The sequence below is a fragment of the Gorilla gorilla genome, chromosome 6 (genome assembly GCF_029281585.2).
Source record: "Gorilla gorilla gorilla isolate KB3781 chromosome 6, NHGRI_mGorGor1-v2.1_pri, whole genome shotgun sequence".
In the NCBI taxonomy this organism is placed as follows: Eukaryota; Metazoa; Chordata; class Mammalia; order Primates; family Hominidae; genus Gorilla; species Gorilla gorilla.
Window position 1 is genome coordinate 47,173,978 of NC_073230.2, and position 27,575 is coordinate 47,201,552.

The 27,575-nt window shown below is 48.4% G+C and overlaps 1 protein-coding gene and 1 long non-coding RNA gene across 13 annotated transcripts in view; one reads left to right on the top strand and one right to left on the bottom strand.

The window, feature by feature from the left end:
• Positions 1-6,959: 6,959 nt before the first annotated feature.
• UBE2D4 (ubiquitin conjugating enzyme E2 D4) overlaps positions 6,960-27,575 on the bottom strand; it is a 35,009-nt gene continuing 14,393 nt past the window's right edge. The window contains exons 3-8 of one of the 12 annotated variants that reach the window (XM_019030985.4): positions 25,557-25,588; positions 25,383-25,460; positions 19,684-19,789; positions 17,739-17,832; positions 15,740-15,781; positions 6,960-7,974 (exon numbers count right to left, since the gene is read on the bottom strand). In XM_019030985.4, the coding sequence (XP_018886530.1) occupies positions 7,959-7,974; positions 15,740-15,781; positions 17,739-17,832; positions 19,684-19,789; positions 25,383-25,460; positions 25,557-25,588 (368 nt within the window). In that variant the 3' untranslated portion in view covers positions 6,960-7,958. Of the gene's footprint in view, positions 7,975-12,300; positions 17,833-19,683; positions 19,790-25,382; positions 25,461-25,556; positions 25,589-27,575 lie in introns of those variants that run through there. The other 11 variants (XM_019030980.4, XM_019030984.4, XM_019030981.4 and 8 more) reach the window with 11 other exon arrangements.
• LOC129523841 (uncharacterized) lies at positions 17,633-27,539 on the top strand. Its single transcript, XR_010134659.1, has 3 exons — positions 17,633-17,759; positions 22,098-22,147; positions 23,469-27,539. It is a non-coding gene; the product is annotated as an uncharacterized lncRNA (long non-coding RNA).

Consider the following 27,575-nt stretch of genomic DNA (forward strand, 5'->3'; position numbering starts at 1 on the left):
GGGGGGGGCTCAGGGACAAGTCAATGATCCAATCTTCCTCCACCCCCACCAGGGATCTGGCCCCAAAGGACCGCAATGGCGCATCTGACCCCTTCGTCTGAGTGCGCTACAAGGGCCGGACACAGGAGAGAGACCTCGGTGAGGAGGCCAGAGGGCAGGGAAGGGGCAGGGGGCTCGGGGGACGTGCCAGCCACGCCCCCGTTGCTCACCTCACCACCTGCTCACCGTCCCCTGGTGGGACAGATTGGGGGCCACAGTCTTACAGAGGAGGCCCAGGGAAAGGGGCGACCTCTCCGAGGGGACATAATAGGTCCCAGGACCTCTGGGGCCAACTTTGCTCACTCCCGGCCATGCTCGGGGGTAAGGAGGGGATTGAGACAGCCGGAGTGGGGTTTATTTGGGAACACCCATGCTGCCTTCCCCACCCCCAGGAAACGTCCAGAGTCGAGGGCCCAGTCCTGGGCACGAAGACACCAAGGTCTGCTGTCTCAGTATAGTCGCTACTGTTTTTGTTTTGTGTTTTGTGGTGTTTTTTTTTTTCTGAGGCCAAGTCCCACCCTGTCACCCAGGCTGGAGTGCAGTGGCTGGATCTCAGCTCACTGCAGGCTCTGCCTTCCCAGTTCGAGAGATTCTCCTGCCTCAGCCGCACGAGTAGCTAGGATTACAGGCACACACCACCACACCAGGCTAATTTCTTGTATTTTTAGTAGAGAGGGGGTTTCACCATGTTGGCCAGGCTGGTCTCGAACTCCTGGCCTCAAGTGATCCTCCCGCCTCGGCTTCCCAAAGTGCTGGGATTACAGGCATGAGCCACCACGCCCAGCCCTGTGTTTTTTGTTTGTTTTGCTTTGTTTTTTAATATTTTATTTCCATAGGTTATTGGGGAACAGGTGGTGTTTGGTTACATAAGTTCTTAGTGGTGATTTATGAGATTTTGGTTCACCCATCACCCGAGCAGTATACACTGCACCCAATTTGTAGTCTTTTATCCCTCACCCCCTTCCCACCCTTCCCCCACAAGTCCCCAAAGTCCACTGTGTCATTCTTATGCCTTTGCGTCCTCATAGCTTAGCTCCCACATATGAGTGAGAACATAACGATGTTTGGTTTTCCATTCCTGAGTTACTACACTTAGAATAATAGTCTCCAATCCAATCCAGGTTGCTGTGAATGCCATTAATTCATTCCTTTTTATGGCTGAGTAGTATTCCATCGTATATATATACCACAGTTTCTTTATCCACTTGTTGATTGATGGACATTTGGGCTGGTTTCACATTTTTGCAATTGCGAATTGTGCTGCTATAAACATGCGTCTGCAAGTATCTTGGCCAGGCGCAGTGGCTCACACCTGTAATCCCAGCACTGTGGGAGGCCAAGGCTGGCAGATTGCTTGAGGCCAGGAGTTTGAGACCAGCCTGGCCAACATGGTGAAACCCCGTCTCTACTAAAAATACAAAAATTAGCCGGGCGTAGTGGCAGGCCCCTGAAATCCCAGCTACTTGGGAGGCTGAGGCAGGAGAATCACTTGAACCCAGAAGGCGGAGGTTGCAGTGAGCTGAGATCGTGCCGCTGCACTCCAGCCTGGGCGACAGAGCAAGACTGTTTCAAAAACAAAACAAAACAAACAAAACAAAAACATATGTGTGCAAGTATCTTTTTTGTATAATGACTTCTCCTCTGGGTAGATACCCAGTAGTGGGATTGCTGAATCAAATGGTAGTTCTACTTTTAGTTAGTTAAGGAATCTCCGCTGTTTTCCATAGTGGTTGTACTAGTTCACATTCCCACCAGCAGTGTAGAGGTATTCCCTGTTCACCACATCCTCATAGTCAGTACTGTTTTGCTGTGTGGCCTCGGATACATCTTTTCCCCACCCTGGGCCTCAGTTCTCCCCATCTGAGAAATGGGTGGGAGCTTGGACAGGACATTTTAACCTCTGCTGTGGCAGAACCTCCAAGGCGAGGAGGCTGTGGGGAACCCAGGGAAGGTGTCTAGGGCAGCTCTGCCTTTTGCCCAGCCTGGGGAGTCCAGTGGCATCAGCCTAACCCCCTCCCACCCTCCTCTGGGCAGATCGTGAAGAAGTCATGCTACCCACGCTGGAATGAGACGTTTGAATTTGAGCTGCAGGAGGGGGCCATGGAGGCGCTGTGCGTGGAGGCCTGGAACCTTGTCAGCTGAAACGACTTCCTGGGCAAAGTGAGCACCACCGCCCCGCCCCCCCCCCCCCCCCCCCCCCCGGCAGGCTGCACCTGCTGTCCCCCAGCACCTGGCTCCATTGCAGCCATCCCATCCTCAGGGACCTCCCTCCGGCTTCCCCAAAGAGGGACACTCAGGAAGCCTGGGACTACCCCCCCCACCTCCACCGTCTGCCAGAACCAGCAACTTCCCCCCACCACCACTGGCACTCAGGGACCCTTGGAAGGGGCTCCTCCCTACTAAGAACAGTAGTTGGCAAGGAGGAGACCTAAGTCTCCCAGCTCCAGGAAAACTGCCACTATGTCCCCAGGTGGTGATCGATGTCCAGAGACTGCGGGTGGCGCAGCAGGAGGAGGGCTGGTTCCGGCTGCAGCCCGACCAGTCCAAGAGCCGGCGGCATGACGAGTAAGTGCATGGAGCTGGGCAGCCGGCCTCAAGGGGTGGGGTGGGGGCTGACATTTGGGAATTGGCTACAGGCAGGCAGGGCAGGGCAGGGGGGCTGCTCAGGGGTGAGAGGTCAGGAGACACAGCTCCAGGGTCCCCTCAGCCCCTGCCCACCTAGCCAGCATCCTTCTCATCCTGGCTGGGCTCCACCTCCCCTTTATTTATTATTTATTTATTTATTTATTTATTTTGAGATGGAGTCTCACTCTGTCCCCAGGCTGGAGTGCAATGGCGTGATCTCAACTCACTGCAGGCTCCGCCTCCCGGGTTCACGCCATTCTCCTGCCTCAGCCTCCCAAGTAGCTGGGACTACAGGCACCCGCCACTGCGCTTGGCTAATTTTTTGCATTTTTAGTAGAGACAGGGTTTCACCATGTTAGCCAGGATGGTCTCGATCTCCTGACCTTGTGATCCACCCGCCTCAGCCTCCCCAAGTACTGGGATTACAGGCATGAGCCACCGCGCCCGGCCCCTCCCCTTTATTTTTCCCTACAGTTCTGCATTCAGCTCAGCTCTGTCTTCTGTCTTTTTTTTTTTTTTTTTTTTTTTTTTGAGATGGAGTCTTGCTCTGTCACCCAGGCTGGAGTGCAGCGGCACAATCTTGGCTCACTGCAACCTCCACCTCCTGGGTTCCAGTGATTCTCCTGCCTCAACCTCCTGATTAGCTGGGATTACAACTGTGTGCCACCATGCTTGGCTAATTTTTGTATTTTTAGTAGAGACAGGGTTTCACCATGTTGGCCAAGTTGGTCTCGAACACCTGACCTCAAGTGATCCACCCGCCTCAGCCTGCCAAAGTGCTAGGATTACAGGCATGGGCCACCGCACCCGGCCAGGTCTGTCTTCTTAGCTCACAGGTTGTACAGGCCTCCTGCTTTCTGCCTCTGGAAGTTTCTGAAACAAGTACTCAGACATTTTCCCTTTGAAAATTTCCCTGCAGACCTCAGACCAGGGTTCAAGTCTCCAAGGTCAGTGTCCCTGAGCCATAGCTCCAACTCCCTATGCCAGATTCTCCAGGAATAGGGTTGTGAGATAAGATAGGACACCATTGGCCAGGAGCGGTGGCTCATGCCTGTAATCCCAGCTCTTTGGAGGCCAAGGTGGGAGGATCACTTGGGGCAAGGAGTTTGAGACCAGCCTGGGCAAGAAAGTGAGACTCCTTCTCTACAAAGAAATAAAAATTAGGCCAGGTGCGGTGGCTCACGCCTGTAATCCCAGCACTTTGGGAGGTCGAGGTGGGCGGATCACCTGAGGTCAGGAGTTTGAGACCAGCCTGGCCAGATGGCGGGCACCTGTAATCCCAGCTACTCGGGAGGCTGAGGCAGGCAGAATTGCTTGAACCCCGGAGGCAGAGGTTGTAGTGAGCCAAGATTGCGCCATTGCACTCTAGCCTGGGTGACGAAGCTAGACTCTGTCTCAAAAAAAAAAAAAAACACCCAGTTAAAACTTAATTTCAGATAAACAGTGAATAATTTTTTTTTTCTTTTTTTTTTGAGCAGAATCTCACTCTGTCACCTAGGCTGGATGGAGTGCAGTGGCACGGTCTTGGCTCACTGCAACCTCCGCATCCCAGGTTCAAGCAATTCTCATGCCTCAGCCTCCCGAGTAGCTGGGATTACAGGCATGCACCTGTACCACCAGTGCAGTGGTGATCATAGCTCACTGTAGCCTCCACCTCCTGGGTGCAAGCAATCCTCCCACCTCAACGTTGCAGGTAGCTAGGACCACCTCACCTGGCTAATTTTTTGTAGTTTTAGTAGAGATGGGGTTTCACCGTGATGGCCAGGCTTGATGTTGAACTCCTGACCTGTGCCCGGCTGTGAATACTTTTTTAGTATAAGAATAACCGCTGGGCGTGGTGACTCACACCTGTAATCCCAACACTTTGGGAGTTTGAGGCGGGTGGATCACTTGAGGTCAAGAGTTCGACACCAGCCTGGCCAACATGGTGAAACACCGTCTCTACTAAAAGTACAAAAAATGGTGGTGGGCACCTGTAATCCAAGCTACTTGGGAGGCTGAAGCAGGATAATTGCTTGAACCCAGGAGACGGAGGTTGCAGTGAGCCGAGATCCCACCACTGCACTCCAGCCTCGGTGACAAGAGCGAAACTCCATCTCAAGAAAACAGCCGGGTGCGGTGGCTCATGCCTGTAATCTCAGCACTTTGGGTGGCCGAGGCGGGTGGATCATGAGATCAGGAGTTCAAGACCAGCCTGGCCAACATGGTGAAATCCCGTCTGTACTAAAAATACAAAAATTACCCGGATGTGGTGGCGGGCACCTCTAATCTCAGCTACTTGGGAGGCCGAGGATGGAGAATTGCTTGAACCTGGGAGGTGGAGGTTGCAGTGAGCCGAGATCGCGCCACTGCACTCCAGCCTGGGTGACAGAGCAGGACTCCATCTCAGCAAAAAAAAAAAAAGAAGAATGACCATGCACTATTTGAGACATACCTATACTAAAAATATTCAAATTTAGGCCGGGTATGGTGGCGCATGCCTGTAATCTCAGCACTTTGGGAGGCCAAGGCAGGAGGATCACTTGAGCCCAGGAGTTCAAGACCAGCCTGGGCAACATAGCAAGACCCCATCTCTAAAAAAAATAGTTAATAAGTAAATAAAATATTCACATTTAACTGGGTGTCTTGGGTCGTTTTGCTAAATCTGGCAGCCTGTCTAGGAAGCCCTCTGGCTTGTTTGCTGTGGCCCACAGCCCTCAATGGTTCAGCTTTGTGTCTCTGTGGAAGGCCCCAGACCCCCATTCCCCCAGTTCCCATCCTTAACATGGTAGGAGCGGGTGGACGGCTGTGTGTCCAGCACAAGGTGTTTCCATAGAACCAGCCAAGGCCCATCTTGCCATCTTTTTTTTTTTTTTTTTTTGAGACAGAGTCAGGCTGGAGTGCAGTGGTGCAATCCTGGCTCACTGCAACCTCTGCTTCCTCGGTTGAAGCGCTTCTCCTGCCTCAGTCTCCCGAGTAGCTGCGATTACAGGCACCTGCCACAATGCCTGGCTAATTTTTATATATATATTTTAATAGAGATGGGGTTTTGCTGTGTCAGCCAGGCTGGTCTTGAACTCATGACCTCAAGTGATCTGCCTGCCTTGGCCTCCCAAAGTGCTGGGATTACAGGCATGAGCCACTGCGCCAGGCCCAGGGGCCCATCTTAACACTGCTCTGTGCATGAGGCTCGTGCTGAGCAGGGGCAGTGGGAGCCTTAGAGGCTCCCACTTGGTCCACACCCTTCTCTGTTGTGAACTTCCCTATCAGAACAGGGAAGCTGGGAGCTCAATCTAATGTGGCAAGTTGCTGAACTGGCTCGGGTCTCAGTTTCCCTATTAGGTTGTTATGAGGGTTGGGGATTTGCTTCTGCTGTAAAGTGTACCCATGATGGTGCCATTATCTGGGAGTTGATAGATTCAAGGCTGGCAGCTCCACATACCCAAGCTTGGAGGTGGCAGGGAGCCAGACCTCGAAGACAGATAGAGGTGCCTTGAGTGCAGAGACAGGAAGGGCATTCCAAAAACAGAAAATAAATAGCCCGGGCAGAGCCTGGGAGGCAGAGCTGTGCAGGGCACCCAGATGGAGGGCATGAGCAGAGAGATGGGAGGCTGGCCCCAAGGGAAAAAACCGGAGGCCATGGGAGCGGTGTGGTCCAGGGTGGCCTGAGTCCCTGGTGGAGAGGTCACAGGCTGCCCATTCCAGGGGCAACCTGGGCTCCTTGCAGCTGGAGGTGCGGCTGTGGGACAAGACGGTGCTGCCCTCCATCTACTACCAGCCACTGGTGCACCTGCTGTGCCACGAGGTCAAGCTGGGCATGCAGGTGAGGGGGCCTGGGCAGGGTGGGAGGGTCCAGTGGCAGTAGGCCTGTGTGCCTGTCCTTCTAAACCCATTCTGCAGAACAGAAACCTGAGGTCTGGGGATGTGAGGAGCTGGCCAGTGTCCAGGGCCCCGTCCCCAGCCACCCCTTGGGAAAATGTCTCTTTCCCTGGGATGCTCTGAGGTCCTCAGAGGGAAAGGTTCGGGATCCCCCGTGCCTCTCCCTGCAGGGCCCAGGGCAGCTGATCCCACTCATGGAGGAGGCAACCAGCACCGAGTGTCGCCAGGACGTGGCCACGAACCTGCTCAAGCTCTTCCTGGGGCAGGGGCTAGCCAAGGACTTCCTGGACCTGCTCTTCCAGCTGGAGCTGAGTCGCACCAGTGAGGCCTGGGAAGGAGCTGGGCCCAGAACACTGGGAGGTGTTTGGGGGTGGGTGGCCTCCTCCTGTAGGAGGCAGATGGGGTCAGACAGGAGGGAGGCAAGGAACAGAGCCAAGGGCAGAGGTGGGACAGTGGGCTGGGAGGTGGCGAGGAGGCCCTTTATTGAGGGGCCAGCTTAGATCCCCCAGCCCCAAGGTCCTCTGTCCTCCCCCTCCCCCAAAAGCTTTGTCCCAGCCCCCTAGCCACTGGGACCTCTGTTTGTAGTCAGAGTTTGTTTGGCTACTTCCTTTGCAACCCCCACCCCCAACCTTTTTCTGCATGGTAGATGAAAAATTGAAAGTACCTCTGATTGGTCCCTTTCCACAACCAATCAGGCTGGTCATGGGCCAAGTCTTCATTTGCATAGGAGTATAACTTTGTAACTTCACTTCAGCCTTTTCCCAATCAATCAGAGATTTGCATAGGGTGTAACTTTGAAACTTGCTTCAGCCTCTGATAGGTCCCCTCCCTCAACCAATCAGACTGATTGTGGGCACTACTTCATTTACAAGGGTGTACACCAGGTAACCAATGGGAAACCTCTAGAGGATATTTAACCCCCAAAAAATTCAGTAACCAGGCTCTTGAACCACTTGCTCAAGCCACCCCCACCCTGTGAAGTGTACCTTCATTTTCAATAAATCTCTGCTTTTGTTGCTTCATTCTTTCCTTGCTTTCTTTGTGCATTTTGTCCAATTCTTTGTTTATGACACCAAGAACCTGGACACCCTTCTCGGGTAACAAACCCACTTCCAAAATAATGGCATTAATCCATTCATGAGAGCCTCAGCACCTCCCACCTCCCATCACTCAACACCATCACACTGGAGATCAAGCCTCTAAGATATGAACTTTGGTGGATACATTTGAACCACTGCCTTGTCTTACAGGCAGAAACTCTGACATTTCTGAGAGGAAAACAGTTACTTCATCCTGACCTGGAGAAGTCTCAAGTTCTGGCAAAATATCTCTTCTCCTCAGCAGTCCAGTCTGCAGTCTTCACCCCTCCTTTGAATTCGTCCTGGATCTTCTTTTCAATCTTTTCTCTTTTCCACAGTGCAGGTCTCCCTACTTCTCTACTTGACTTCACTACTGTTTACATTAGAAAAAGTGAATTTACATAAATAGAGGCTCTCCAGATCTCCTAATTTTCAGTCTTTTCCCCCCTTACTTCAGTAACATCTCTGCTTGTTTTTCCTTCAGACCAGACCCTCAGGTGACTTTCTGCCCCCTCATCCCTCTGCCCCCAGTCTCCATATTCTAGAGGAGTTTGGCCATCAATCTTATGTTACTTATACCGTCTTCTCTTTGGTGAACATATCTTTTTTTCTCTTCTTTGTCTGGGAATACTCCTATTTAATCACCTTCTAGTGGTCAGGTTCCTTCACCCATTTGGCCACCAGTCCCAGGTGGAAGCCCTAGGAGGTCTGGGAGCACTTTTCAAATTTTAGTCTACCTGAGGAGAAGCTACCCTTACCTGAAACCAGGTTGTGCAGGCCAAAGAAGCAGGTCTCTGTGTTCTGGAATTAGATCAGCTCAGTGAGGTGACCAACCTCCATGTAGAGAAGACTATAAGGAGGAGTCTCTAGTGGTGAGAAGTTTGAGGGAGCATGATACTGCTTCCTGTTGCAGTGTATGGAAACCTGTTTCATCTTGATAGGCCAGGGAAAGCCTTAGAGGAGGTAACTAACCCTGGAGCAGAGACTGGGTTCTGAGGTAGGAGCCAGCTTAATTGGTCTGAGAAGTGGGACACAGGGAGAAGGAGAGGCCAAGGGAAGGGCTTTGGGTTTTATTCTATGTGTAATGGAAACCCTGATGGGTTTTAAAGAGGAGAGGATGTGGCCTGCCCTATGTAGACCCCCTCGCCCTTATCCCTCTCATGCTCCCATTTTTCTTGTTTAAGTTTCCTGTTGGCTGTCCTGTAACCACTCAGTGGGTTCTTCTTTCCTGTTGCTCAGATACAGCTGATCTATCAAGATCAGAGAAAGAGTATAATACACATAGAGCCAGCTAAATGGGAGACTAGAGTTTTATTATTACTCAAATCAGCCTCCCCCAAAATTTGGAGGCTAAGATTTTTAAAGAATAGTTTGGCAGGCAGGGGGCTAGGGAATGGGTGCTGCTAATTGGTTTGGGGTGCAGTCATAGGGCTGTGGAAAATGGTCTTCATGTGCTGTCTGCTTCTGGGTGGGGCCACAGGAGTCTAACTGGGGCCATCCAGTTATCAGAGATGCAAAAGCCTGAAAAGACATCTCAAAAGGCCAATCTTAGGTTCCACAATAGTGATGTTATTTACAGGAGTTATTGGGGGAAGTTGTAAATCTTGTGACCTTTGGAATAATGGCAGTAATCATTTAACTACAAATTCAGGCCCCTCTCATGCTTCTAACCTGGTGGGCTTTCATTAGTGTTACAGAGGCAGTTTAGGTTTGTGTGTTTTGTTTTTTGTTTTTTTGAGATGGAGTTTTGCTCTGGTTGCCCAGGCTGGAGTGCAATGGCACAATCTTGGCTCACTGCAGCCTCCGCCTTCTGGGTTCAAGTGATTCTCCTGCCTCAGCCTCCTGAGTAGCTGGGATTACAGGCATGCGCCACCACACCTGGCTAATTTTGTATTTTTAGTAGAGATGGGGTTTCTCTATGTTGATCAGCTGGTCTCGAACTCCTGAACTCGTGATCCGCCTGCCTCGACCTTCCAAAGTGCTGGGATTACAGGCGTGAGCCACCGCGCCCGGCACTATTTTTTTTTTTTTTTTTTTTTTTTTTTTTTTTTTGAGATAGAGTCTCATTCTGTTGCCCAGGCTGGAGTGCAGTGGCACAATTTTGGCTCTGCCCCCCCAGGTTCAAGCAATTCTCCTACCTCAGCCTCCCGAGTAGCTGGGATTACAGGCGCACGCCACCACACCCAGCTAATTTTTGTATCTTTTTCGTTTTTTTTTTTGTTTTTTTTTTTTTTAAGCCAGAGTCTTGCTCTGTTGCCCAGGCTGGAGTGCAGCGGTGCAATCTTGGCTCACTGCAACCTCCGCCTCCCAGATTCAAGAGAGTCTCCTGCCTCAGCCTCCCGAGTAGCTAGGACTACAGGCACACACCACCACACCCAGCTAATTTTTTGTATTTTTAGTAGAGATGGGGTTTCAGTGTGTTGCCCAGGCTGGTGTCAAACACCTGAGCTCGGGTGATCCGCCCACCGTGGCCTCCCAAAGTGCTGGGATGACAGGTGTGAGCCACCATGCCTGGCCCGTTAATTTTTGTATTTTTAGTAGAGATGGGGTGTTGCTATGTGGGCCAGGCTGGTCTTGAACTCATGACCTCAAGTGATCTGCCCGCCTTGGCCTCCTGAAGTGCTGAGATTACAGGTGTGAGCCACCTCACTCAGCCTCTTCTTAATTTCTTCACTGTCCCCTTGATCTTTCAGGATGGTGTTGTTTAATTTTCATGTATTTGTACAGTTTCCAGAGTTCCTTGTGTTACTTACTTCTAGTGTTTTTTTTTTTTAATTTAGAAAGAACAGAAACTTGTTTCTCACAGTTCTGGAGGCTGCAACATACTGCTTTTTGTTCCATTGTGGTCTAATAAGATACTTGATAGGATTTTGATTCTTAAATATTTGTTGAGATTTATTTTGTGGCCTAACATATGGGCTATCCTGGAGAATGTTCCAAGTGCTGATGAGATATGTATTCTGCAGCTGTTGAATGAAATAGTCTGTAAATGTCTCTTAGATTCATTTGGTCTATAGCATATTTTAAGTCTCATGCCTCTATGTTGATTTTCTAGACCATAATCTGTCCAATGCTGAAAGTAGGTGCTGAAGTCCCCAACTTATTGTAGTGGGGTCTCTCTCTCTCTTTATCTCTAGTAATATTTACTTTATATATCTGGGTGCTCCAGTGTTGAGTGCATATATATTTACAATTGTTATATCCTCTAGCTGAATTGATCCCTTTATCATTATATAATGACCTTTTCTTTTTTTGACTTAAAGTCTATTTTGTCTGATATAAGTATAGCTAGTCCTGCATGCTTTTAGTTTACATTTGAGTGGAATATCTTTTTTCATCCCTTCACTTAGTCTATATGCATCTTTTTAGTGAGTTCCTTATAGGCAGCATATAGCTGGATCTTGTTTTTGTTAAATTCATTTTACAAAATTTATTTTAGAGACAAGGTCTTGTTTTGTCACACAGGTTGTAGTGCAGTGGCAATCATAACTCAGCTGCAGCCTTCAACTCCTGAACTCAAACAACCCTCATGTCTTAGCCTCCCGAGTAGCTGGGACTACAGGCACATGCCACGAGGCCCAGCTAATTTTTTTTTTTTTTTTTTTTTTTAGAGCTAGGTCTTGCTCTGTTGCCCAGGCTGGTATTGAACTCAAGCGACATCCTCCTGCCTCAGCTTCCCAAAGCATGGGGATTACAGTTGTGAGTCACCATGCCTCGCCTGGATCTTGTTTTTCTAACCCACTCAGCAAGGGTATATGTGTGTGTATATATATATTTTTTTAATTGTATTTTTTTGGAGATAGAGTCTCACTCTGTCACCCAAGCTGGAGTGCAGTGGCATGATCTCGGCTCACTGCAACCTCCACCTCCCGGGTTCAAGTGATTCTCCTGCCTCAGCCTCCTGAGTAGCTGAGATTACAGGCATGTGGCACCATGCCCGGCTAAACAAGGCTATATATTTTAATTGGGAAGTTTGAACTCTTTACATTCAAGGTTGTTATTGATGAGTGAGGACTTATTCCTGTCATTTTATTAATTGGTTTCTGATGTTTTATATGTCCTTTGTTACTTTCTTCCTCTTGAAAAATTTTTTTCCTTTCCTTTTTTTAATAAGAGACAGGGTCTCACTATGTTGCCTTGGCTGGTCTCAAACTCTTGACCTTAGGCAGTTCTCCCACCTCAGCCTTCCAAAGCGCTGGGATTACAGGGATGAGCCACCATGCCTGATCCCTTTCTTATCTTTTGCGACTTGGTGGTTTTCTGTGATGATAAGGCTTGATTTGTTTCTCATTCGTGTATCTAGTCTATCAGTGACTTTTATACTTTCACATGGTTTCTGTCTATAATTCCCTTTTCCTCCTACCATATCTTGCATACCGTAAGTGCTGATCAATGCTCTGATGCCACTTAACATAACTGGAAAGTGACTGTGATGATTGGCTAGCAGCAAGTCTTTCTCAGAAGACCAGCCTTTTGAGCCATTGTGGGTGGGCTGGGGGACAGCAGGGTTGAAAGACCGGCTGTAAGTGGCAGCTCTGCTGTTGCCCTCCAACGTGGAGCCCAGCTGCGCACCTGTCTTCAAGGGGAGCTCTGATGCAGGCAGCTGGATGCCTGCAAGCACACCTGTCTGGGGCAAGGGAGAAGATAAGAAGGACAGGAAGGAAGTAGATGTATTTTTAAGGAAATCATTGACTTCTGATAGGGTGTTTTGCAGATTTTTTATAGCTTTTGTTTTTGTTTTTTTTTAGAAAGTTTCTCTGTCATCAGGCAAAGACCAGGGTGGGAACAGGAAAACTAGAAAACTGGTCAAGGGAGAACAATTCCCTTTTCCTCTCACCAGTGAACAGCAGGTGAGGCAACAGACTCTGGGAGGAACGCTGTTCAGGATGGCTTGCTGCCTGCATGGCATGAGGCTGCCGTCTTGTGGGTGCTGGCAGCCACAATCTCCATTTTTCTGAAGACCACCGTTTATGGCTAGATCCAGTAGAGGTCCAGAACTTTCCCAACACTGCTGGAGAGGAAGTGTGTGTCACAGTCAGAGGAGAGAGCCATGGGGAATGGAAGCACGGGAAGAAGGGGTGGGGAGGGGAGGAGAGATGAGTGGCTCTATGCTAATCTTAGGGTTCCTTCTCTGCCCTTTTGGGTACCAGAGACAGACCCTAGGAAAGGAATTCTGCAGACAGTCTTGGAAGCACCTTCTCTGGCACTTAAGGTTTTTTCCCGAATTTCAGAGACAGAAACATACCCATCCTTGAGCAACTGCAGTGAGGCAGTGTGGAATTCTAGGGTGTTGATAGCTGTGAGCTACCAGGCCTGTTGGACATTTGCATTCTGGCATTTTAATTCCTTGTCCTAAGATTTTGACTCTTTGCCATGTTCTTGGAACTCCTGGATCTTTCTGGAGTCTGATAGCGGATCAAAATCTCAGCTCCATTCAGCAAACACGGACGCTTCTGGGGAAGAGCTAATGGTCATTTTTTCATCATGGATCAATTGTTCAAGATCAAGCACCTTTCTGATCTCTCTTGTCCACAGAGGAAAAAAAACACATTACTCCACAGTTGGCTTCTCAGATTTGATGTCTAGTTGTCAACCTGAGACCTTCCTTGGAAGCATGGCTTCTGCACAAGTGGGTTACATTGACTGTACCACAATGGCTCTTAAAACAAGGTTTTTGACCTAAGGAGCCTGTTCTCCAGGCTGACCTGAACCCCTCAAAGACATGGCAAGCAGGTGACATTTCTGCCCAGGGGATTTGCTGAGAGATCTGGAAGGTACAAAGCCACCTTAGGCTTCAATGGGTGAGTGAATTTTTACCACAAACCCCAAAGGGCTGATTTGACTTTCTCTATTATGTATATCCAACAGAGAGAGCAGGCTTGGGGAAATTTTGTCTGGACTCAGAAAATTCATCGGTTTCTTGGGAATCATCAGCTACTACACTTGAAAGACCAGAGTATGGTTATTCCCCAACACCAAGTTGGGCCTTAATTTTCCCATCTGACCTGTCTCTAACATGTGAATCAGTCCCACCTTCCCTGACCACATGAGTGAAGTGTTCTGTGATGCTTGGCTGTAGATGCAGTGTGAACAACTGCCTGAAGCACATGATCTCAGGCACCAGATGGCACTGCTGCTCAGTAGAGCCATATGCTAACAGCCTTCCTAGAGGACACTGGTAACAGCATTCTCCCCAACTATTAAGCTTTATTGTTTTGTTTAAGCAAAGACCAAAGAAGCAACGAAGATACAAGAATTAAAACAGCAATCCTTGCTGGGTGCGGTGGCTCACACCTGTAATCCCAGCACTTTGGGAAGCCAACGTGGGCGGGTCACTTGAGGCCAGGAGTTCAAGACCAGCCTGGCCAACGTGGTGAAACACCGTCTCCACTAAAAATACAAAAATTAGCCCAGCATGGTGGCACATGCCTGTAATTCCGGCTACTCGGGAGGCTGAGGCAGGAGAATTGCTTGAACCTGGGAGGCAGAGGTTGCAGTGAGCCAAGATCGCACCACTGCACTCCAGCCTGGGAGACAGAGCAAGGCTCTGTGTTGAAAAAAAAAAAAAAAAAGGCAATCCTCAACATGGTGAGATGCAGCCACACCCAAAGGACCCCAAAAGGGGCCTTATGGTAGCAGGAGGATCCTAAATGTGGACCCTCACAAAGGGAATGCAGCCCAAGTTAAAAGTGCTTCTTCCTTTGTTAAGGAAGTGATTATGTGAATAACCTCAGTATTCTCAGTGGGAAAATATCTGGCAATAAATTTGTAGCCACAACTTGGAAGTTTCTGGAAGAAATCAACCTCCCACAGCCACCTTTGGCTGACTGCTTATGTTAGGTCTGTAGACTTCCTTTCAATCAGCCAGCAAAAGCCCCATCTGGCCACTTGGTCACAGTTTTACTGCTTCTTCACCTTTTGTTCCTATTCACCTACACATCACTTCCTGGAAGTGGACCAGCTTTATAACCAACCTAGAAAGATCAGGTTGAATTTGGCTTTAGAGATCTGAAGCTCCTCAATTTTCTTCCCTCTGTGGAAGTTTTATTAGAATAATCTCTTCCCTTTGTTGTCCTCTTCCTAACTAACCTAATCTCAAGGCTCAAAGCTTTAAAGGCAAATCTTAAAATGTGCTGCATCAGAAAGCCAAGGCAGAAAGCCGATCACCTAACAGGCTATTGTAATTTAAGGCTTCAAATAACTGTTAATAGTGTGTATCTTCTGTTTTGCCTAAAAGAAAGAGGCTGAAATGTCAATTATCATTTAGAGTTGTGAGTGAATTGCATTTTTATTTACATTTAAGAGTCTCTCTCCCTCCTTGTGTTCTAGTCTGTGAATGGCTCACACTTGGACTTAGTGTAGGCTCCTATGGGAGGAGCGGGCAGTAGTGAGAATCCTCATCAAATGGAGTAACATGACCCAAATCTCTAGAGGTTTCATAATTTTGCTCTTGCTTCTAAAAACATAATCATCTCTTATGGGGTGTTATGTGCTTTGTATCCTGAAATTTTCCACTTGCTGCTGCTTGGTGTGAGGCGAGAAATGCCAGCACGTGGCACTGCAGGAGGAGACTGGTGGAAGCTGCAGGGCTAGGCCTTCACTTCCCAGTGACACTGTTCCCAATTCCCTCCAGGATAAGCTGAGACTCCTCAGGATGTGGTTCTGCAGCAGATGAGGTGCGAACAAAGCCTGCTCTGCCCTGGGCACCCAGGATGGCACTGAGTTCTAAAAGGCAAAGGGTATGTGGTGAGGGGTCAGGCTGAGGCCCTGGTGTGGTACCATCATGGGCAGCAGCACCATTTGAGGCCAGGTAGGAGAGACGTGCAGGGCCTGGCCCCTAAAGAGACCAGCAGACAAACTGAGGCGGCAGAGAGAGAGATTCCAGTGTCACCAGGAAGACTGCAGATCATAACAACAATGGTTGCTGATTTGGCATCAAAGAGGTGGCACTGTCAAAGCCATAATTGCTGAAAATGGCACCAACATGCTGCAGCTGGAGAGAGTGGGTGACCAACATTTGTTTGAAGAACAGATGATGCTCTTTGAATGGCTCAGCCAACAGCCCAAAGTTTTAAGGGAAGACCTCTCTGCCAGCTTCTCTTGGACAGTGTCTCATGTAAACCCTCCAAGGCACTTACATAGCATATTTTTGTGTCCACTCTCTTGCTAGTCTGTTGTACCTGGAATAAAAAAGCAGAGGAAGTGACACCCTCACTTGAAATGGTCACTTCCCTTCAATGTGGTGCAGAGAACAGGACTGATGTGGGGAATGCTGCTGCTGCTGCTTGTCAAACATCTACGGCTGATGGGTGAGTGGAATAAAGGCTTTCCCTGGAGCAGGAGCACATCAGACATGGCTGCAAACCCCCAGCTGGGTGAACCCCTCATGTGTAAACCCCAAACTGTTGATTCTCCATAACTATCTGCTGTGGAAGATTTAATAATGCAACAGACTTCCTCCCTTTCTTTCTCCTGTCCTACAGTATGGATGCAGGGAGGACAGAGAAGAGACACACAAAGGTCAGTTTGTACTAGTTACAGGCCGTCCAGCACACAAACTCCAGAACAAGGGCTTGGGAATCCGCCTACCGGGGTGTGCATCAGTACAATCCTCAGCAGCTGTTCCGCCCCTCTGTGCCCTGGCTTTTTTGATTGCTTGCCATGGGGAAAGTATCTGCCTTGTGTGCTTGTGGGGAAACTAGAGAAGTCTGTATGTAAAGCACGTGGAGCAGGCCAGGCATCCATTGAAGACTATGCAGGTGTGTGCACTTACTCTCATCATTGTAATGAGACTTGATGCTATGAGACTATAAATTAGAGAGATTTATAGTTACAAGAGGCACTGAAAAAAAAATCACTTTTGGTATGTCTAAAATATGTTGTAAAAAGTGTTAAACAAACCCAGTCAATTAAAAATTTTGACTGTTATTGAGAAAACTCCAATGAGGGAAATAATAAGATCTATAAAGGTCTTAAGAAAAATATAATTTGAAAAAAACATGTGACTGAGTGTGGTGGCTCACGCCTATAATCCCAGCATTTTGGGTGGCCTAGGTGGGCAGATTGCTCGAGTCCAGGAGTTTAAGACCAGCCTGGGCAACATGGCAAAACCCTGTCTCTACAAAAAATTAGCCAGGTGTGGTGGGACACGCCTGTAGTCCCAGCTACTCAGGAGGCTGAGGCAGGAGGATAGGTTGAGCCTGGAAGATCGAGGCTGCAGTAAGCTGTGATCACACCACTGCACTTCAGACTGGGCAACAGAATGAGACCTTGTCTCAAAAAAAAAAAAAGGGAAAAACATACTCTATTCTAATCTCTTCAGACAGAAAAGAAGTAATGAGTAATGAACTGAAGAATGCACTCACTGAAGATGTCTTTTAAAAGGGCTAGCAATACCTTCCCTGAAGGTCCACAACTGAGATTCACACCACTCACTGGACTGCGGCCCCTGCCACACCTGGGCCTCTCTCACAGTGCTGTCAGCACTCAGAGACTAACACATGGCGATGACTCCTTGTGCCTGCCCCACCAACTACAGACACCCTCATGCTACAGTGCATGTGGTTGTGCCTGGCCTAGGGGGTCGGAATTTTCCAATTCTGGGTCTGTTAATTGGTGTTTAAACAGAGAGCTGGCAATGAAGGTCTAACACACTGCTGACTTCTGAGCTGAGCCAGCGAACTGACCACAGCAGTGTTTCCCACCTTGACTGCCCTCAGCCTCACCTTCGGTATAGCCAAGCAGACATCCCCTTGTCTTAGGCTATAAACCCTAGAATTTAAATCAGAATTTTTCTTGTTGTCAGATTCTTCTGAGTCTGTTCTTGGCTGACCACTGATTTTGCTGGTCTTGAGGGCAGGGCTTGGCAATGTTTTCATATACAGTAGCAGCAGCTAATGAGTTATCCAGGAGGGTGAACTGCTTTTATCTCCTTTTCCCTCCTTAGACTCAAAGGACATGTTAGTGAGAGAGCCAGGAGTCCAAGCCCAGGGCACACCCGCTGTGCACATGGCTCAGCATGGGCAGGAAGATGTCTGTGGGAACCTGTAGCCCAGAAGCACCAGCTCAGAGCACAGGTACTGCATGGAGCTGCCTGGGGCAGCCATGGTGCAAAGGCAACCCAAAGAGGACACGTACTTCTCTCTGTCGGCCTTGTAGGTATGGGCTATCTCTGGCACCAGAGGGTCATCGGGGTTGGGGTCGCAGAGCAGCGAGCAGATGGACAAGAGAACTGGGAAGAAAAGAAAAGGTTGGTCAGCTGTAGCCACGAAGCTGCTGGGTCACCCCTGGGTAAACTTCCCTGAACTTGCACTCTGTATTTTGACCAAGCAGTTGTCTTCCCTTCAACAGCCCAATCTAAATTGCTTGATGCACCACTTGCCCTGTCCCATGTATCAGCCGAGGTGGTCCTCACTGTGTGGCCTGAGGCATGCTGTGCTAGGATACTTCCCTCCTGGGTGCATCCTGGTTCTCATTCCCCTTCTCCACTGAAGCACCCCATCTTAGTCTCCAACTGCCCTCCCATCCTTGTCTGCACCCTACATCATGAACCTCTGGCATTTAGTCCTGTTTACTGTTAAGGAAACAAGAATTCAGAGCATTCAAGTAACTTGTCCAAGGTCACAGACTTGGAACACCCAATAAATGGATAAAAATGAGATTCTGGACCAGGTGCGGTGGCTCATGCCTGTAATCCCAGCACTTTGGGAGGCCGAGGCAGGCAGATCACCTGAGGTCGGGAGTTCAAGACCAGCCTGACCAACATGGAGAAACCCTGTCTCTACTAAAAAAATACAAAATTAGCCAGGCATAGTGGTGCATGCTTGTAATCCCAGCTACTCAGGAGGCTGAGGCAGGAGAATCTCTTGAACCTGGGAGGTGGAGGTTGCAGTGAGCCGAGATCGCGCCATTGCACTCCACCCTGGGCAATAAGAGCAAAACTCGATCTCAAAAAAAAGATAAAGAAATTCTGAACCAGGTCCTTCTAACTGCACAGCAGATGCATCCTCCTCTGTGCCAGCACCGTCTCTAAGATGTGCACTCAGTGTGGCTCTCAGCAACCCTAGGGGAAGGGAATCACCCACTAGGGCTGTGGTGAGGAGCAGAAGGAATTGTGGTGCCTGGATTCTTGGGGTCCCAGAGAGAAATGCAAACTTTCATTCCTGGCTTTGCTTTCGACTCACCATATGATTCCAAACAAACTGGATTCAGTGAGTCCATCAAAGTTCTGACCACAGGTCCCCACACATAAAGCTACAAATGACAGGGGCAGGTTTGCCTTTCTTAAGATACTTGGCTGGGCACAGTGGCTCACGCCTATAATCCCAGTGCTTTGGGAGGCCACAGTGGGAGCACTGCTTGAGGCCAGGAGTTTGAGAATGCCCTGGGCAACAAAGTGAGACCCTGTCTCCTCCACAGCAAAATTTAAAATTTAGGCCAGGCTCTGTTTCTCTTGGGTTGATTTTTCACCATCCTCCCACGCTCCACCTGCCAGGATACTGCACCATCCACGTTCAGGTCTCTCGTGCATACATAGCCCATGCACAGCCCATCTTAGTTCAGAAGGAATATCTGCATTTCTAAGCTCAGTTTAGACTGGTTTCTTCAACTTCAACCAAAGACATGTGCTCAACATCATTTATTTTGGGAAGGGAGGATTTCTCCACCAACTTCGAGGCCCCCGGGGGCATGACCTGTATCTTCCTTCAGGGCTGACTCACAGTCCGTTTTGTGCTTATTAGATGAATAAATGAGGGAACAGAGAAGGTAATGTAATATTTGCCTTTCTTATTTTTGGATAAAAAAAATAAGTAGAATCAGTATTTTCTTCTTGCACCCATGTGACAGTCTTGAGCACACCAGGGCAACTGACTGCTGAGAAGCGCCAGGGAGCGGGGCACAAAGTTCTGCTGGTGCTGCCTCGTAGGGGTGTAAGGATATCCACTTAAGGGCACAGCAGTGGACAGGGCTATGTGACCTGGGAAAGGTGACTGCTCTCTCTGAGCTTCCATTTCCACTCAGTCACTGCTGGGGTAAAAACATGTGTAAAACAGCACACAGAGCATGCCATCAGCATCTCTACCTTTTGACACAGTCAACGCTGGAGACCACTGAGACCGCAGGATATCGAGGCAGATGCTGCCATTGCTGTTGATATTAGGGTGATAAATTTTGGTTGTGAAAGCAACCTGCAAAGACAAGAGATCCCCAATCAGACAAACCACAGGGACGTCTGGGAAATGAACCAAGTAAAGCAGAAGCAGCTGCTGCTGGGCTGTACCTGGAGTGTGCTGCATACCTGGCCCCACAGTGCAGGCTAAGCTAGACCCCCACTCCCAAACTCTAATGGGATATGGGAGTGAGTGATCACCCAGAAGTTCCCTGACCCATTCCCTGCTGGATTCTCATTCTGAACATAGGGGGATTGATACCATCTCCCTGAAAGCAGTATGCTCTGAGGAATAACAAGGGTGGTGGAAAGGACTCAAAAGCCCAGGAAGTTTTATGCAAAAAGCAGTGATGTTTTGTTGATGTATCAGCAGAAAAGCTCGGGCCCAAAGACTTCATGACTAAAACACCAAAAGCAATGGCAACGAAAGCCAAAATAGCCAAATGGGATCTAACTAAACTAAAGAGCTTCTGCACAGCAAAAGAAACTATCATCAGAGTGAACAGGCAACCGACAGAATGGGAGAAAAATTTTGCAATCTACCCATCTGACAAAGGGCTAATATCCAGAATCTACAAAGAACTTAAACATATTTGTAAGAAAATATCAAACAACCCCATCAAAAAGTGGGCAAAGGATATGAACAGACACTTCTCAAAAGAAGACATTTATGCAGCCAACAGACACATAAAAAATGCTCATCATCACTGGTCATCAGAGAAATGCAAATCAAAACCACAATGAGATACTATCTCACAGCAGTTAGAATGGCGATCATTAAAAATCAGGAAACAACAGATGCTGGAGAGGATGTGGAGAAATAGGAATGCCTTTACACTGGTGGTGGGAGTGTAAATTAGTTCAACCATTGTGGAAGACAGTGTGGCGATTCCTCAAGGTATTCCTCTAGTACTAGAAATGTCATTTGATTCAGTAGTGATCCCATTACTGGGTACATACCCAAAGGATTATAAATCATGCTACTATAAAGACACATGCACACGTATGTTTATTGTGGCACTACTCACAATAGCAAAGACTTGGAACCAACCCAAATGTCCATCAATGATACACTGGATTAAGAAAATGTGGCATATATACACCATGGAATACTATGCAGCCATAAAAAAGGATAAGTTCACGTCCTTTGCAGAGACATGGATGAAACTGGAAACCATCATTCTCAGCAAACTATCACAAGGACAGAAAACCAAACACTAGGCCAGGCATGGTGGCTCACACCTGTAATCCCAGCACTTTGGGAGGCTGAGACAGGCGGATCACCTGAGGTCAGCAGTTCGAGACCAGCCTCAACATGGAGAAACCCCGTCTCTATTAAAAATACAAAATTAGCCGGGCATGGTGGTGCAGGCCTGTAATCCCAGCTACTCGGGAGGCTGAGGCAGGAGAATTGCTTGAACCTGGGAGGTGGATGTTGCGGTGAGCCGAGATCACGCCATTGCACTCCATCCTGGGCAACAAGAGCAAAACTCTTGTCTCAAAAAAAAAAAAAAGAAAACCAAACACTGCATGTTCTCACTCATAGACGGGAATTGAACAATGAGAACACAGGGACACAGGGCGGGGAACATCACACACCAGGGCCTGTCGGGGGGTGGGGGCTGAGGCAGGGATAGCATTAGGAGAAATACGTAATGTAAATGATGAGTTGATGGGTGCAGCAAACCAACATGGCACATGTATACCTATGTAACAAACCTGCACGTTGTGCACATGTACCCTAGAACTTAAAGTATAATAATAAAAAAAAAGAAAAAGAAAAGCTCAGGCCGTGGACCCTCTGCCAGGCCACAAACCCTCCCCACCTTTCTATTTCACCCTTTCTAAGACCCCCCCTTCTCAGAATTTAGCCCTAAAATACCCTTGTGCACTTCAAATATGTAAGGATAACCACTGTAACAAAAGATGTAAAACCTAAATGTCTTCAGATTGATTACTGGTTAAATTAATGTTATATATAAGCAACAGAATATTACACCTGCTTAAAAAGAATGAGGTGAATTTTTAAAACATGAATGTGATCATATGGAACAATTTCCAAGATATATTGCTATGGGAAAAGCAAGATGCAGATTCATGGAAAGGTCTGTTCCATTCATGGGAAAAACAAGGAAGCACAAACAAGTGCTTATCCAGGTTGAGATTACTCTTGGAAGAGAAATGAAAAGACAAGTAGGACTCAATGCCTTGTGGAAAAAAAAGGCGGGGGGGCCAGGCGTGGCTAGAGAGACAAAGTTTAAAGAAGGTCCTATTTTCTACTGTATACTCTCCTACATTTGACTTTTTTTTTCTTTTTTAAACCACAGCCACACATTACTTCTTCAAATGACCTTGGACCTCAGAGCCTTCACTATAAGTAGGTACATAGTACCTCTCCCAGGGATGTTGTGGGACCCATGAAGAGTCCGCTGTCTGTGATGTGCAAGGTGCTCTGAGTCAGGTGCAGCTTGTACTGCTATAGGAACCTAAGAATCTGCCTCACCTACACTCCCTCTGGGTGACCAGTGACCCCAACGCAGGGGCTGGGGCAAAGGAACATAGGATTTTGCCGGCCGGACACAGTGGTCACACCTGTAATCCCAGCACTTTGGGAGGTTGAGGTGGGTGGATCACAAGGTCAGGAGTTCGAGACGAGCCTGGCCAATATGGTGAAACCTCGTCTCTACTAAAAATACAAAAAAATTAGCTGGGCATGTGGCACATGCCTGTAATCCCAGCTACTTGGGAGGCTGAGGCAGGAGAATTGCTTGAATCCAGGAGGCAGAGGTTGCAGTGAGCCGAGATCACGCCACTGCACTCCAGCCTGGGTGACAGAGCGAGATTCCGTCTCAAAAAAAAAAAAAAAAAAGGGATTTTGCCTCCTCCGCTAGCTTTGAGAACTCACTGGTACTTCTTAGTCTAGATGGAGGACGCACAAACATCCTTTATATCATTATCTACAATTGTTTGCATGTTTGATATAGTTTTTAATAGTTTTTTTTAAACTTACTTTCGAATATGAGAAGAGAGTTGTGTGCATGTGAGCTTGAACATCTGTAATTTTTCCCAGGAAGGGTCAAACTTCAAAATCATCGCAGACATTAAGTATCTGCCTCAATATCTCCAATAAAGATCATGCAATCTTGCCAGATTCCTCCTATTGTCAGAAAATTTGTGCCAAAACATAAATCGTTGCTCCTGTTCCCCTGTGGACGGAGATTTTTAAAAGACAGAAGCACTTTCTTCTCTCATAGAGTGTCACTGTCATCTTTCAACTCACATCTCTCCTTGTTAAAATAATCGCAACTCACCCACAGAGCTTACTTCTTAGTTTTTTAATAATAACCACTGTTGGCTGGGCACGGTGGCTCACGCCTGTAATCCCAGCACTTTGAGAGGCCGTGGTGGGCGGATCACCTGAGGTCAGGAGTTTGAGACCAGCCTGCCCAACACGGCAAAACCCCATCTTTACTAAAAATACAAAAAATTAGCCGGCGTGGTGGCGGGTGCCTGAAATCTCAGCTACTCAGGAGGCTGAGGCAGAAGAATCGCTTGAACCCGAGAGGCGGAGGTTGCAGTGAGCTGAGATTGTGCCACTGCACTCCATCCTGGGAGACAAGAGTGAAACCGTGTCTCAAAAAAAATAATAATAATTAAAAAAATAATAATAATAATCACTGTTTCTCCTTTGTCCTTAGGCAACTAGGTATCCTGAAAACACCCAACAGACATTCAGGACTACATTGGTATCTGTTTAAGGAAAATCCTCAGCTGCTCACACAGTAATGAAAGAGACAAGCTAGAAAATTACTACTTGATAAGACTCTGCCACAGTCTCTCCAGAGGGGAAGGGAGAAGGGGTGGATCACAGCACCATGAAGCATGCTTATGATTTTTCAACCAAACTCCATTGAACAGCAGTTGTACTCCAATGTGGTGAAGCTATTTTAGCATCTGTCATTGCCCTGCTCAGCACACCCCACTCCCTTGCCAAAAGCTTAAAAGGTCTCTGGGATCCTAAGCATATTTAACAAAGATTTAAAATGCTCAGGCACCAGGTAGCCTCTGGTGGCGATGTCTGGACAGAGCTGCAGCTGGTGAGCACAGAAAGGGCTTCTTCACATTGACTCAGATAAACAACATGCAAAACAGCAGCTAAGCCTCTGACTCAAATTGAGGCATCAAGGCCAAGTCAAGGTAGTAAGACACAGCAATATCACAACCCCTCAGCTAAGGGGTCTGATGCAGATGCAGGACTTTCGAGTAAGTCCTGACAAAATGCACAACCTGGCCAAGCATGGTGGCTCACACTTGGAATCCCAGCACTTTGGGAGGCGGAGGTGGGTGGATCACCTAAGGCCAGGAGTTCGAGACCAGCTTGGCTAACATTGTGAAACCCTGTCTCTACTAAAAATAACACAAAAATTAGCCACGTGTGGTGGCGAGTGCCTGTAGTCCCAGCTACTCAGGAGGCTGAAGCAGGAGAATCACTTGAACCCCAGCCTCTTCTCCACAAGGCAGCAGAGTGATTGTGTCGGTGTGGCGATCCCCACAACGGCGTGCAGACCCTACTCCTGGGGCCATCCGTACCCCTCTGGCCTCCTTCCCAACTCCTCACAGGCTCACTCCCCTGGGGCAGTTTCCTGGGGACCTGTCCACCCTCTTGCTGAGCTCCTGCAGTTCCCCTTTCTCAGGGCGATCTCTCCACCACCCTGGCTCCTGCTGCCAACCACTGCTTGTGCTCCTTCCCAGTGCTGAGTAGCTCACATGCTAAATGCCCTGTCTCCTCCACAGGACTATGAGCCTCAGGGCAGGCTCGGCCACCCATGCAGAGCCCAGGTGAGAAGGAGTATGAGGTCCAAGGGTCCAGGGAGTGAGACGACCTGCGGTGCACAAGACATGCTAGGGCAGGGTGGTCGAGGCAGCTCCCTGGGCTTCTCCTTCCCTTTGGTGGCACTGCTCTCTAAAGCTCCACTGATGGAATGGTGTGTGCATGAAGGGCAAAAGAGGCTTGCTATTCTTTTAACTTAATAAAGAAAAGTGAAGGTGTGACTCACCAGTCCTAAACCAGGGTGTGTCCACCTTGGCACTATTGGCACTTGGGGCTGATCATTATCTGTCATGGGAAGGGTGGCTCTCCTGTGCACTGCAGGGAATCCCTGGAATACCCTGCCTTTGCCGACTATATACCAGTAGTACTCCCTCACCATAGTTTTGATAACCCAAAATATCCTAAGATGTTGCTCAAATGCCCCTGGGGCAGTAGCAAAATCACCCCGGCTGAGAACCCCTGTCCTAACTCTAAGGGACTGCAGAGAAGGGAGCCAGAGCCTGGAAACATGACCAGACTCAGCTACAGTCACAAGGAGAAGCATTCAAACTGTGGTCTCAGTAAGGCCAGCACCAGCTCACCCCACTGACCCTTGATCACAACAGGTGCTAATTCCCAAAGTCCAGTAATTAAAGTCCTGGGAAACTGTCACCACAGGGTGGAGCAGTGGGCCCTCAGAAACCCCACGTACAGCTCTTTTTACCTATACCTGACTTGAAGGGCCCCTTGTCACATGCTGTCCTTCATCCAAACATCAGGGGAGTTGGGAGAGGGATCTCACCTTTGGGGGCTTGAACGGATAATCTGTAGGAAAGTGGATGGTCAGGAAGAAAACACCTCCTTGGTAAGGACTGTCATTCTGGAAGGATGAGACACAGAAAGAGATCAGTGCATGTGCTAAGCCCAAAGTGCAAGAAGCGAAACTGGAGTGGTGCGCTCAGCAGCTACTACCTACCGGGCCCATGATGGTGGCCTGCCAGTGGAACACTACAAAACAAAAGAGAGACGGGCATGTAAGCGACCCCCCAAGAAACATGTCTATTCTACTGAAAACGCACTGCTAAATTACAGCGCACTGTCCACACGAGATGCACTCACTTCTGACACCAACTGCAAGACTGGGGTTCCCCAAACCACCCAAGATGCAATAACTGCCTAGGACTCCCAGAGCTCACTGAAAGTGGTTGTGCTTAAGACTGCTGGTTATCACAGGGAAACAGCATAGGTTAACATCAGGAGGGTCCAAACGCAGAGTTTCCATTCTTCTCTCTCTGTGGAGTCAGGATGTGTTACTCTCCTGGCATTGCTGTATGGCAACACACACAGAACACCCAATCAGGAATGCTCACCGGAGCCTCCGTATTCAGAATTCTCATTGGAGCTCCACCCTGAGAGCATGACTGACTTATTTGAATGCCCATAGGGCTGATCTCAGGCTCCAGTCTCCAGCTCCTCCAGGCATGATCCAAGCCGCCACCTTATTTTATTTTTTAGTTTTTTGAGATGGTCTCGCTCTGCCACCCAGGCTGGTGGGCAGTGGCATGATTATAGCTCACTGCAGTCTCAAACTCCTGGGCTCAAGCTATCCTTCTGCCTCAACCTCCTGAGGAGCTGGGACAACAGGTGTGTGCCACCACATCTGGCTAATTTTTTTACTTTTATTTTTTCATTTTTGTAGAGATGGGGTCTTGCTATGTTGCCCGGGCTAGGCTCTCACCTGAAATCACATGGCTGGTCTACTTGGTATGGCCATTCCTCACCCTAAATCACATTGTTGGTGTGCATTAAAGCTTCCAGCCAAACAAAGACATTCCTATCAGGTATGGTATCTTAGAGATCGCCCCCTACGTGTTAAGGATGAAGGCCAGATCTTTTGGGGACAAGATTAAATTCTGTTTGTTGTTATTGTTTTGTAGAGATGGGGTTTTACCATGTTGCCCAGGCTGGGCTCAAGAAATCTGCTAGCCTCAGCCTCCCAAAGTGCTGGGATTACAGGCGTGAGACACTGTGCTTAGCCAAGATTAAATTCTTTACTACACAAATGCCAGTAACTACAATTCAGTCAGTTCTTTGCACAGAATTAAGCCTTGGCTAGGCTTCAGCCATTTTCCTTATTGCTCTTTGTAAACCCTTCTATTCCTTGGTTCTTCTCCTGATTCATTGTGAAGCCCTCTTCAAAGAGTGTCTCTCAGGAGCCAACTGCCCGTGGCCCTGGAGCCTCAAGGGTACTGCCTTCATCTGAGTCCTCTCCTGCCCAACCCCTGGGCAGTGCCCTGTGCTCTAGGCGCTCAGTAACAAGGTCATGATGAGCCCCTCTCATGCTTCCCTTCCAGGTCACCACCATTTGGCGAGAGTTTAGAGCCCCTTCTTGCTGCACATCACACCCTACACCCTCTCCAGCGTCTCAGGTGACTTTCACTGCTCTACCCATTCCCAGAAAAGCTCCTGTGTATCAGCAAGGCTAGCCCAGTATGGCCCAAACACTCACATTCAAGGCTCCCAAGTCATACAAATGGTCCCAGGGATATTGACTCTAGGGCCTTGGTGGAAAATGCCTACTCACCCACAGGAGTGGGTTGCTGGGATCATCTGAAGGGCCTGTTATTACCAAGAGAATTCTGTCTCATATGGATTCATAGTGGATATGGAATTAGCCCAAAGTTTCAGACCTGGTCCTGTCCTGGGTTTCCTGTCACCTGTTTAAGTACCCCACAGGCTCTACACAATAGGAGGCCTAGGAAAGCACCAAGGTTTGGGGTGGGAGCACAAGTGCAGGGACTAAAGCAGAAGTTTCCCAAGCCCCTAGAGGTGTTCAAAAGTAGTCAAGGTGGCCCATGAGCCCTTTTCAATATTTCAAAGAAATGGTGCTGAAAAGAACACCTTTACCTGTAATAAGCCTGCCTGAGTTAATAAAAATATCACTTTTTTTTGCTTTTGACTGTTTTTATTCCAATTCATGCTAATCGTTAGTTGA